Source organism: Heteronotia binoei, chromosome 17, assembly GCF_032191835.1.
Source record: "Heteronotia binoei isolate CCM8104 ecotype False Entrance Well chromosome 17, APGP_CSIRO_Hbin_v1, whole genome shotgun sequence".
In the NCBI taxonomy this organism is placed as follows: Eukaryota; Metazoa; Chordata; class Lepidosauria; order Squamata; family Gekkonidae; genus Heteronotia; species Heteronotia binoei.
This window is the reverse complement of record NC_083239.1, coordinates 28,196,830-28,210,048: the sequence shown is the minus strand read 5'-3', so window position 1 is coordinate 28,210,048 and position 13,219 is coordinate 28,196,830. Positions and strand designations below refer to the sequence as shown.

At 46.7% G+C, this 13,219-nt stretch overlaps 1 protein-coding gene across 1 annotated transcript in view; it reads right to left on the bottom strand.

Annotated features, from left to right (window-relative positions):
- Positions 1-9,877, bottom strand: part of SERINC2 (serine incorporator 2) — a 35,866-nt gene extending 25,989 nt beyond the window's left edge. Inside the window, exons 1-3 of the mRNA XM_060258628.1 lie at positions 9,518-9,877; positions 2,094-2,255; positions 1,106-1,293 (exon numbers count right to left, since the gene is read on the bottom strand). Coding sequence (XP_060114611.1) covers positions 1,106-1,293; positions 2,094-2,255; positions 9,518-9,556 — 389 coding nt within the window. The 5' untranslated portion in view covers positions 9,557-9,877. The remainder of the gene's footprint in view (positions 1-1,105; positions 1,294-2,093; positions 2,256-9,517) is intronic.
- Positions 9,878-13,219: the final 3,342 nt, after the last annotated feature.

The window sequence follows — 13,219 nt, the reverse complement described above, 5'->3', positions numbered from 1 at the left end:
AACACTATCCAGATTTGGCCAGCAGCAATAGCTCAGGGATGTTACTCTTCTTTGACACAACTTAAGGCAGTTCCAGGATGCTGGACTAGACAGATCGGTGGTGTGATACATATTTATGACTGTCAAGCAACCTCAGAACACCAAGCAGGGAGAACCATTTATGTAGCTGTTCGTGCTGCACAGGATGCAAGTGGTCCCTGGTGTGCCTGCAGCTGGATCAGTCTGGGCCGGCTTTCAGTACTGCATTCACATACTGCTAATTGGTCTGTAGAGGCAAACTCAAGGAGGAGGGTCCAGGAGACATGTTGACTGTGGGCACTGATAAGGGAGTGACAAAACTCTAAGGTGGCCCAGTCACTGTGGGATCCGTGGAGTTTGGCAAGTCATGTTGATTTATTTTCACCATGATGCTTGAGCTGGGTTTGGGACTGAGGGACTACCAGAGAAAATCCTGATAGGACCGTGCTAGTTCTTGACAGTCCTGACGGACTCATTCTTTTAGGGATGTCTGCATCTTCCCTTTTTTCTAAAGCAAAGGTGGCCAAACTGAGCTTGGGAGCCACATGTGGCCCTTTCACACATATTGTGTAGCTCTCAAAGCCCCCACTGTCCTGTCAGCCAGCTTGGAGAAGGCATTTCTCTTTTGAAATCACTTCTCCAAGCTGAGCCAGCTGGTGGCTTGGAGAATACATGTAATGTTAAAGTTGCTTTCTCTCCACTTCTTTCCTTTCCAACTCCTCATCTATTTGCCTTCCTTTCTTCCATCCATCTTGTGGCTCTCAAACATCTGATGTTCATGCCTTGTGGCTCTCAAACATCTGACACATTCTATGTGGCTCTTATGTTAAGCAAGTTTGGTCACCCCTGTTCTAAAAGGTAAAGGAAAGGTCCCCTGTGCAAGCACCAGTCACCTCCGACTCTGGGAGGACATCGCTCTCACAACGTTTTCACGGCAGACTTTTTACAGGGTGGTTTGCCATTGCCTTTCCCAGTCATCTACACTTTCCCCCCAGCAAGCTGGGTACCCCTGTTCTAAAGGGACATAAACCCTTTGGCTTCACACAGAGTCCCTGTGATAGGGCTCACCCAGGACTAGCCACCTCACCCATTCTGTATCGATGCCCGAGGATCTTTGCTGCTTCGTACACAGATCATCATCAAGGCAAACAGGAAGAAGAAAGCTGTTGTCGCAAAGCACATGCGGTACACAGATTTATGACCCAGGAAGGATTTGCAGTTGACTTTCCCATCCACGCCCGGAATCGAAGCACCTCCTTCACAGAAACCAGGAAGCTGGTAGAAGGATAAACAATGTCAAGACGGCCCTTAAATATTGCTTGTTCTTCACTTAGGTGCTCAACAGCACTGATAAACAAGTCAGACTTTACTTGCCCCCTAGAAGTTCACAATGGTGACCTACACTGGATGTCGCCAGGACAGAAGAACCTTCCCATGCAATTTTGTGTGCTCCCAGTGTCTCATTTAAACTCAGGAACAGACCTCCTGGATCAGTGGTGTACCTAATCCAGCAACCCTTCTTACACAGTGGCCAACCAGCTGCCCTGAAGAACCAATGAAAGGGCAAAGAGGTCAGGGGCCTTTCCTGATGTTGCCTCTACTCAGCCACTATAGGAACAACCTAGTTATACACACAACATTAGAGTGCCAGTGGAATGCTGTGTTGTGTATTCCTGGCATGCTAACATTATACATACAATGGCTTTAGAGTCCACTGAAACAAGACAGTAGGTACATCAAGCTTCCTCAGGACATGTCCTTCCCCACTGTTTGCATTACCTTAGGTGAAGCTGGATCAGGTGGAAGTTCTATCAATAGATACAGTCAGGGGTGGAATTCTAGCAGAAGCTCCTTTGCATATTAGGCCATACCCCCTGATGTAGCCAATCCTCCAAGAGCTTACAAAAAAGAGCCTTGTAAGCTCTTGGAGGATTGGTTACATCAGAGGTGTGTGGCCTAATATGCAAAGGAGCTCCTGCGAGAATTCCATCCCTGGATACAGCCTATTTCACTCCGTTTCTCCTGGAATTTCTTGCTTCTTGGGGATATGGGGAAATGAGTAAGGCATGAGTTACCTTGTGGAGTTCAGCTTCTACTCCAGGAATGATCATGATAATTGAGACCAAGGTGCCGAGGAACAGGAACAAGGTGAAGCACAGCCGGGTTATGGTGGAGTTCTTTGTAGAAGGGCAGCAGCCGCACAAGAGGCAAGGGGCTGAGCCGCAGAGGCATGACACCTGGCATGGAAAGAACAAAGGTGAACATCCACTAGGAGCTCATGGGAGGAAGCCTCAGGAATAACCAGCGAATGTTTTGCTCAGTTTCTAAAGTTCCATCCCATATTACAATCCCACTCCCGACTTCCATGATGGAAGATCTAAAGAACGAACTGAGACTACATAAAGTGACCTTACACAGATTTTCAGTCAGCTCGGTAATGAGCAAAAGCTGAGACCCATTGAAGTCAAAAAAGTGCCACAGAACAAGCCCTGCCAGATTCCCAAATTAAAGACAGATTCAGGGGGCAGCTGTGTTGGTCTGAAGCAGCAGAACAAAGTTTGAGTCCAGTGGCAATGTTAAGACCAACAACAAGGTGACACACAAGTTGTAACATGTACTTTTAAAAGTTTGTATAACAATTAGAAGAAGAAGAGAATAGATTTATACCCCACCCTTCACTCAGAGTAGTTTACAATCTCTTTTCCCTTCCTTTCCCCACTACAGACACCCTGTGAGGTAGGTGAGGCTGACAGAGTTCTGACAGAGAGAACTGCTCCTGAGAGGACAGCTCTGAAGAGAACTGTGACGGACCCAAGGTCACCCAGCTGGCTTCATGTGGAGAATCAAACCTGTCCTCCCAGACTGAGGGGAATCAAACCCGCTCGTAACCATTACACCAAACTGGCTCTCAAGATTCTGCATCATGTATCAATCCTGAAATAGTGCAAGGAGCAGGACACAAGGGCAACTAAACTACAACCAAAAAGCAACACTCTCAAAAACATGGGAAATAAAGAGATGGTGCCAAGAATACATTTCTGGTAATCCCACATAGGATTGTCAATCCCCCATTGGGGGCAGGGGATCCCCCGGTTTGGAGGCCCTCCCCCCACTTCAGGGTCATCAGAAAGCGGGGGGATGTCTGCTGGGCACTCCATTATACTCTATGGAGATCGATTCCCATAGGGTATAATGGAGATCTGTGGGTATATGGGGAGGCTGCTTTTTGAGCATAGCATTTGGTGCCTCTCCTCAAAGCACCCCCTTCAAGTTTCAAAAAGACTGGAGCAGGGGGTCCAATTCTATAAGCCCCCAAAGAAGGTGCCCCTATCCTTCATTATTTCCAAATGGAGGAAAGACGTTTAAAACAGGGATATCAAACATGTGGCCCAGGGGCCGAATCAGGTCCCCTGAGGGCTCTTATCAGGCCCCCAAGCAACTGGCTGACATCTGCTTCCTTCTGCATCACAGCTTGCTTTGCAAGGCTTCCTCTCACTTACTTCCTTCTGCATCACAGCTTGCTTTGCAAGGCTTCCTCTCACTTACTTCCTTCTGCATCACAGCTTGCTTTGCAAGGCTTGCTCAATCACACAGGAGCTACAGAGCAAAGCATCTATTTTCTCCATTGGCTGAGGCTCCTCTCTTGGGGAGTAAGGGGGGGGGAAGCTGGCTTTGCCAGGCTCTCTCAATCACACAGCAGAGCTACTGAGCCAAGCCTCTCTTCCTTCTGTTGGCTGAGGTTCCTTCCCCATCTGGTCCCTTGGGAAAGGAGGAAAAGAGCCAGAGCTTCCTCTGCCCAGTTCCCTGGATCCGAAGGGAGAAATACAAAGAAAGCACCCTTAAGACTGAGTGCTAATGTTTTAAGCATGTTTTATTCTTTAATTGTGTTTGTTTGCGTCCTTATTAAAGTTTTTATCTCTGCTACCTAATCTTAAATAGGTACACATGTGGCCCAGCCCAACAAGGTCTCATTTATGTCAGATCCGGCCCTCATAACAAATGAGTTCGACATCCCTGATTTAAAACGTGTACAGTCCCTTTAAATGTGATGGCCAGAACTCCCTTTGTAGTTCAATTGCACTTGTCACACCCTTGCTCCTGGTTCCACCCCTGAAGTCCCCAGATATTTCTTGAGTCTGACCTGGCAACCCTGCCCCCTCCCCCAGATGAGGTGCCCCCACTGAAAAGGCCTTGTTCTGGTAACAATCCTTCCAGGCTGGAAGCACCAAGCAAAAGCCTCCGAGGGTTATCTTACATCACCAAAAAGGTTCAGATGTGGAAAAGGAGCCTTTCAGATACTGTAAGAAACCAAGATACAGTAAGTGAAGTCCTTAGATTTCTTACTTTCATTTTTTCAAAAAGCTATTGCATATCATGCTCATACTTAAAGATATGATCAAAACATATGCCAGAGAAATTTTCGTTTCCCAAATACAGACATCAGGATGAATTGTAGCAAGTGCAAACTGACCTTCTTAGGGAAGAAGGGATGTAAGTGCTGCAGACACAACCATTTATAATTCTTCTCCCCCCCACAAAAAAAAAATTAAACTGTTCATTTCAAGAGGTCTCAGAGCAAAATATTGGTGCTTATTCCCAAGAAAAAAGTAAACGGTCATTTTTCAAAGCACTTCCCCTAAGTGCTTTAAACCATTATCTCTCCATTATCTCAGAACTAACGTCTGCCTGCGCCAGATGGGAGAGAAAGCTTCAGCTGGGCTTCAGACTACAGACTTGCGGTGTTATGCCCACCCACATCCAACAGCCTTCCTTGTGTGTAATAGAGAGCCAACACACACAGCTCCCTGCAGCTCTGAAATGAGTCAAGACAAAGGACTATCACTTGATCCTGCTGCATGTGTAAACTGGGCCTCTATCAACAACCTTGTAACTTAAGAAAGGTTAGCATTTACCACACCTCATCTGGGTGCCCCAGGCTAGCCGGATCTCACCAGATCTCAAAAGCTAAGCAAGGTCAGCTCTGGTTGGTACTTGGGATGGGAAACCACCAAGGAAAACCAGGGTCGCTATGCAGAGGTATGCAGCCCCAACCACCCCTGAATGTTTCCTGCCTTGAAATTCTTAAGTCAGTTGCAACTTGACGCCACTTTCCTCCACCACCAGTATGCCCAAAGAAACCTCTTACCAAGTCTTTGCTCTATCAAGATCAGTGCTGTCTGACTACTGTCTGCTTTGACTGCCAGAAGCTCACCTGGCCCTCTGCACCAGGTTTTATCATTATAGCCAATTCTAAACCTTGTCCTAGAGTGAACCAAAAATATCTACACAATGGGGCCAGGGAGAGACATGGGGATTTTTCTTCAAACCTTAGAGAAGCTCAAGTTTTGCAGGAAAATTAAAAAAATAAATGCATTGGGGGAGGGTTTGGTGTAGTGCAGTGGTTAAGTGTGCAGACTGTTATCTGAGAGAACTGGGTCTAATTCCCCACTCCTCCACTTGCAGCTGCTGGAATGGCCTTGGCTCAGCCGTAGCTCTTGTAGGAGTTGTCCTTAAAAGGGCAGCTGCTGTAAGAGCTCTCTCAGCCCCACCCACCTTACAGGGTGTCTATTGTGAGGGAGGAAGGTAAAGGAGATTGTGAGCTACACTGAGACTTGGAGTGGAGGGCAGTATATAAATCCATTAATATCATAATCATCAAAATATTAGAACAATCTCTGTAACATAAAGCGTTGAATGCCCAATGGGGAGAGGATACAAGAGGAAAATAAAATATTCCATATCATGATTTTATGATGCACATAGATCGCTATGCTAGTTCTAGGTGCAAATCCTCCAATTGATGGTTCACTGCCTAGGGCCAAATATTAAATGTCTATAGTTACATTACAGTTCCTTATCTAATCCTCTACCCTTTTCCAAAACCATCCTTAGCCTCCTCAGTTCATTAAAATCCCCCACCACATAATAAGATTACTGGCATTCTCTGGTTTGGAAGAGTCCTTTCCATTAGCTAATGGGCTTCCTTGCTAATGGATGAATTACTACTGTAATCCCTGTGACCAGCCCTGGAAAATATGGCACACACCCTTCTACGCCGCATAGCTCCAGTGCTGCAAAACAGTTGATTGTTTCAGAGGCTATACAAGTTCCTCTGCATTTCAAGATGACTCCTCTTTCCTATGTCATCTGACTGAGGCTGTCCTGTGCGTATTTCCTGATCAGCAATGTCACAATTCAGGGGGGGCACATCAGACTTCAAGGCCCAAGAGCACTAAGCAGGACCTCCTCATGAGCAGACAGGCCTAGGATCTGGCCACACAGCAGTAGTCCATGACCCAAATCCATGGAGACTTCCAAGTAAAACAGGCATTTTGCTCAGTACAAGACCCATCAAGGTTGATGAGACTTACATCTAAACAGCCCCCCCCCCCTTTTTAAGCAGGAATGCAGTCCCTTCTGGCTTGGTGTCAGGGGTGTGTCCTAATATGCAAATAATTTCCTGCTGGGTTTCTTTCTACAAAAAAGCCCTATGCAAAGCAATGGTGATATCAGGGGTGTAGCCTAATATGCAAATTAATTCCAACATCGAAGATACCATTTCCAGGGTCAGACACAAAAAAGAGCCTTGGAAAGGGCAGGGTCTGCCATTAGGGAGGGCTGGCCCAGGGCTCATTTGCAGAGGCTTCCCATCCCACTTTTGGGTCCCAATCCACAGGTTGGAAAACACTGCTCCAGAGCAGGGGTCCCCAACGTGGGAGAAACGGCACCCACCAGCACCTTACCTGGCACCCAGCAAGAAGTTCTTCTAAAGTGGATGGGGGGGGGCTTCTGAGTGGCCCCTGGCAAGGCTTTTTTGAGCAAGAATGCAGAGGAACACAGTTCCAGCTGACTTGGCACCGGGGTGTGTGGCCTAATTTGCAAATGAGTCCCTGCTGGGCTTTTTCTACCAAAAAAACCCTGTGGGAAACAATGGTGACGTTAGGGGTGTAGCCTAATATGCAAATTAGTTCCTGCTGGGGTTTTTTAAAACATCCTATGTGAAATAATGGTGATGTCAATGGGTTGGCTTAATACACAAATGAGCTCCTGCTGGGCTTTTTCTACATAAAAAGCCCTGAATCCAAGCATATGTAAGAATGAAGATTCGAATGTAAGAGCTGCCCTGTCGAATGAAACCAATTGTTCATTTTGCTCAACAGTGGTTATCCGGACGCACACAAGCTAGGACCCTCACCCACTAACTGCTTTCCGGCATCTGGACTGGATCACTCTGCCCCGAGTCACAGACAGAAATAGGTGGATTTTTCATCTTGCACATCCATCTAATCACACCCCACAGAACTGAATTCTGTAAGTCAACAGACCAAGGTGTGCTAGATTCCAGTTTAGAAGAAGAAGAAGAAGATATTGGATTTATATCCCGCCCTCCACTCCGAAGAGTCTCAGAGCGGCTTACAATCTCCTTTACCTTCCTCCCCCACAACAGACACCCTGTGAGGTGGGTGGGGCTGGAGAGGGCTCTCACAGCAGCTGCCCTTTCAAGGACAACCTCTGCCAGAGCTATGGCTGACCCAAGGCCATTCCAGCAGGTGCAAGTGGAGGAGTGGGGAATCAAACCCGGTTCTCCCAGATAAGAGTCCGCACACTTAACCACTACACCAACAGGATGTGAAGTTACATAATTTAAAATGTTTTGCAGGAAAATTACATTTGCTCCCCAAAAGAAAACAATGGTGGGTATTAAAAAGAAATAATATTTTCTGCATGTCTGATCTTTCACGAAGTAGAAAGCAACACACACATCATACCTGGAAAGAAGGACTCTTGGACCAGGCAGTCCAAGAAAAAAACAACACTCAGGGGTGACCCAGTAACTAGATTTACTAGTATTTGGTCAGAAGAGGGAAAACTCTAACAAAGGGTGCATGTCTGATGTATGGTTCACTTTCACTTCCTTCTTCTCCAACTTCCGCCCAAGGTTTTAGTTGTCCAAGGAGAGTGCGGAAGTTTTGCACTTTAATTTTAGAACTACCTTGGTAGAGAGAAAGGAGATTACAAAAGAAGGCCATGACTTGAAGAAATTTATCCACAAACCCAGATCAAGGCAGGATTCCACAACCCCTCCAAGAAGCAACATGACTGTCATTTCGGAGCCAAAACCACAACACGGTAAAGAGTAACTTGCTATTTGTGTGCAAACAGTTGCATCAAAGGCAAAATGCTCCAAAGTACAACAAAGATCAGCCTCATACTGGACTGTTTTTTAACACCATTCGGGTTTTTAACCAGTCGAATTCCCTTCAACAGCTTCAACTGGGAGACAAAGTCAAAAGTTCTCCAAATGCTTCCAGCCTGTTACCTGTGCTAGTTCAAAGCCACCAGCACACTATGGTCCAGTGCATGCAGCCAACTCTGTCTATATATTACATAACAATAAACTGCCAGCCCCTGATATGATCTCTCCCTTCTCCTCCAGCCCCCAGTTTTACTTTTCAGGAAGTGGGCAGGCAAAGAAGTCATGACAATATCGCACAGAGAAGTAAGCACATATGCAACATTGTTACCACTGAGAAATTCTTATTTCCATTTTTAAAGAGATGGAATCATATTCTTACAACATGGGGCGGAGGAGAGAAACGTTCCTGCCTTACAGGGAGGAAACAACACACTGGTATACCAGCCTATAATCATCTTCTTTCCCAGAATCCCCCTTAGCCCAAATTAATAACATATACAGAACCAGTGCTTATACTACTTTTCTTTCTTCAGAGCATTTGAGAAAAGCCAGATGATAAACAGTTTAAAATAGCTTGTAGAAATTGTGTGTGGCCACCTTTTGTTTCTCCACTTCTGTTCCTTCCCCTCCACGGGGTCCCTTTTTAAATTTCACTTTAAAAGTAACTGTCCCCTTACAGTGATGGAGCTGCGGGTCCCGAGTCCCCCTCCCCTCCTCAATAATAAACTAAGCCAAGTTATTTGAACAGGGCTTTTAGCAGGAACACAGTTCCAGTTGGCTTGGTGCCTAATAGGCAAATGAGTTTCTCCTGTTTTTTTCTACAGAAAAGCCCTGTGTGAAAAAATGGTGATGTCAGGGGTGTGGCCTAGTATGCAAATGAGTTCCTGCTGGGCTTTTTCTACCCAAAAAGCCCTGCATTAAAGAAGCATAAGCTTTTTTAAAAACAAAAACACAGCACCAGCTTTATTCGATTTGTTTAAAAGAAAGGCTCTGGTCTTCTCGGGAGCTAAAAAGAAAATTCAAACAGGAATGGAAGGAAGATGAGGGAAGACAGGGATTGCGTGAAAGTGAGCGATTAAAAGGAAAAGGGGGTCGAAGTTACAACTTGAGGAGGAGCTCCCACAGCCCCGGAACCTTCTTCCACCCACCCCGGCTGCGGTTCAGTTCTTAAAAGATCAATGACAAAAGAAGACGGGGGGGGGGAGAGCTATCCCTCCCCCCACCACAAGAGAAGTTGACAGGACTGCCCGCCGCCCTGAGCCCCAGCACCTCTTCCCCCCTCCTTCCCCAGCGGCCACTCACGCAGCTGAGCAACGAGCAGACTCCCAAACACGCCCCCATGACACCGCCAACACCTCCGCGGCGTTTCCTTCTCCAACTCCGCCGGACTTCGCGGAAAGGAAGACTCCAAAAGTTGGCTCTTTCTTTCCTCCGCTGCCGGGGCTGCCTGGCTTCTTGCCGAGGCCGCTCGGAGTTCCTCGGCACCTTCCGCCTTCCCTTAACCCCCCCCCCCCTTCGGTTCTTTCCGCCAATACTCCAGCAAGAGAGCCACGCCCACTCAAGCCCTGACTGGACTAGGCGGCCTGGGCGCGGCGCACCTGGTTGGCGGGGAGGCGGCGGGGAAGCACGCAGGTGCAAAAAGGGCGGGGAAAAGCGGAGGGCTCTCCCTTTGAAGGCGCTGCACGTCCTGTGGGCTGGGCGCTCGTTAGCCGGGACGGTGCAATTAGTGGCGAGGCCAGTGTCTGGTGACGTCATGGGGACTTGGCGTGTGAATAGAGTGAGCGTGACAAAAGGGAGGCGTATTTTGCGCAAAGGCTGCTGACATTTGTTGGCTTTCCCCTCTTCTTCGTTTTGCAGGCAACTGTTTTGCCCAGGGCTCTTTTTCGGGGTAGAAAAAACCCAGCAGGAACTCATTTGCATATTAGATCACACCCCTGCCACCAAGCCAGCCAGAATTGCATTCCTGCTTTAAAAAATTATGATTTAGGATTGCCAGATCCAGGTTAGGAAACTCCTGGAGATTTGGAGATGGAGTGTGGAGAGGACAGGGACCTTCAAAGCATCAATTTTCTGCAGGAGAACTGATATCTGCTGTCTAGAGATGAGCTGTAATTCCTGGAGATCCCCAGGTCCCACCTGGAGGATGGCATTCCTAGCATACATTCTTTTTAGTGATTGGTGATTCCTTCTGATGGAACAATAATGAATAAACAGCTGGGCTTTTTTTCCTGGGAAAAGTAGTACCAGATCTCTCTTAATTGAGAAATGAAGGAAAAACACATGGATGCCCCTCATGAACTTCTGAGAATTTTGTTTTTACAAAGAGGTTCCGGAATTCCATTCTGCTGTGTTTCCCCAGGGAGAAAAAGCCCTGATAAACACTCTTTAAAGTGTGTGTATGCCCTGACCCTAATAGCCCAGGTTAGCTGGGTCAGATTTTGGAAACGAAGCAGGGTTGGCCCTGGTTAGTACTTGAATGGGAGACCACTAAGGAGGTCAAGGGTTGCTGCAAAGAGGCAGACAGTGGCAAAACACCTCTGAACATCTCTTGCATTGGAAACCCTATATGGTTGCCTAAGTTGACTGTGACTTGAGGGTGAAAAAGAAAAGCATATGGTATCTGTGTGTTAGTTTTAGAGGGTAGCAGTGTAGGGCTGCAAGAGAACAGAAGGAGATGAGCCCAGTAGCCCTTTACGGGCCCACAAGATTTCCAGGGTTATAAGCTTTTGAAAGTCAAAGCTCTGATGAAAGTAGCATTGTTGACTCTCAAAATGACCCTGAAAATGTTGGCTTCTACTGGATAGCTGTGCATTTGTATGTCTGCAAATTATACCCGGTAGCCCCATGGTGCAGAGTAGTAAAGCTGCAGTATTGCAGTCGAAGCTCTCTGCTCATGACCTGAGTTTGATCCTCATGGAAGCTGGGTTCAGGTAGTTGACTCAGCCCTCCACCCTTCCAAGGTCAGTAAAATGAGTACCCAGCTTGCTGGGGGGAAGCGTAGATGACTGGGGAAGGCAATGGCAAACCACTCCGTAAAAAAGTCTGCCGTGAAAACGTCATGATGCGGCTTCACCCCAGAGTCAGAAACGACTGGTGCTTGCACAGGGGACTACCTTTGCCTTTTCTTTTTAAAAAAAAAATAATATATATATATATATATATGCTGATCTCATGCACACAGTGTAAGGTTGCCAACTCTGGCTTGAGCAATTCTTGGAGATTGGGGTGCTAGTACAGGGGAAGACCTGGTGAGGGGAAGCTTTGTAGGATCACAACGTCACTTCTTGAGGGAGCTGTTTCTTTCCAGGAGCTGATTGCTGTAGTCTGGAGATCAGCTGTCAATCTGGGTGGATTCCAGACATCACCTTGAGGCTGGTAACCCTAGTACAAGATATTTGATTTTTCTTTACATGTATATATTGTTACATTTGTGTGTTTTAACATCACCCCACCCCCAATTTATCCAGGTATCAGCCCTTGGTTTCATTTGTAAAGTCCATGTGCTTTGGTTCTTTCGTACAAACAAGTGTATATACATATATGCAGGATTTGCATTCACGGTAAGCTTGTGAAGAGGACTAGTGTCTGTGGAGGGGGCAGGGTTGCAAGCACCGGGTCATTACTGACCCATGGGGTGACGTCACATGAAGTTTTCTTGGCAGACTTTGTATGGGGTGGTTTCCCAGTCACTATCCTGGGCTATCCAGGTCAAGGCATACACAAAGGTAAAAAGGAAAAATGAACAAGATTTAACTGACAGCCCTAAAAAGAGCATGTGTTTTCCCCAGCCAGTTGGGAGTTGTGTTGTGGAGACACTTTTGTGGTGCAGAATGGCTGGATGCAAATTGAAAAGTGGGGGGGGGGGGAGGGGAAGCCTGCAGTCTTTGTTCAGGATAAATGCATTCTGCCACATTATCTCCCTGGCAGCCAAATTCTCATGATGTCACTTGGCATTCCAGGCTGGGGAATCAATTAACTGTATTTTATCACTGCCAGGAAACTATACTCTCAGGGGCTGACTTCACACATGCTTGGATATTGTGCTACATCAATTGTTCGCATCTGGATTTTCCTCTGTGGACAGGCCAATCCAATGACAGTGGGCTGATACTGTGCAATACTCAGCTATGGGTCAGTGTGGTCAAGATAAAATTTTAAAAGTGATGTACAGAAGGAAGGGAGTAATTCCAAAGGGGTACCTTTGGCAGTTGGTCACCCCAAAAATAAATAGAAGTCTACTGGCACCTTAAAGACCAACTTTATTCCCATGTTGGGTTTCATGGACTGGATTCCACTTCATCAGATGCATGTAGAGCAGAGCCTTGCTTAATGAAAGAGCCACATAGAATAAACATCAGATGTTTGAGAGCCACAAGACATGAACATCAGATGGTTGAGAGCAGGAAGGAAGGAAGGCAAATAGATGGGGGAGAGAGAGGTAGAGGTAGAAAGAAAGCGACTAACTTTAAATGCATTCTCCAAGCCACCAGCTGCCTTGGGTTGGAGAAGTGATTTAAAGAGAGAAATGCCTTCTCCAAGCTGGCTGATGGGGTGGGGGGGTGTTTGAGAGCCTTGCAATATGTATGAAAGAGCTACATATGGCTACCCAACCTGTTTGGTCACCTCTAATGTAGATAGTTCTTATTAGGTAGACATCTAGATCTGAGGTTATGAAAAGAAACCAACAGCAAATTCAGGGGGTCATGACCTGCAGGAACTACAGCCGCTTTATACTGAATCATGACCTGCAGCTACTCAAAGCCGCTTTATACTGAATCTGAACTTTGATCCATCAAGGTCAGTACTGCCAACTCAGATGTGTCCAGAGGAGGGCCACTATGATGGGGAGAGGTGTGGAGACCAAGCCCTATGAGGAAAGGCTGAAGGAGCTGTTTGTGTTTAGCCTGCAGAAGAAATGATTGAGAGGTGATATGCAAGTATTTGAAGGGGTGTCTGATTCTGTGACTATGAATTTAGGCAGATCATGAGGAGGAAGGCAGGAAA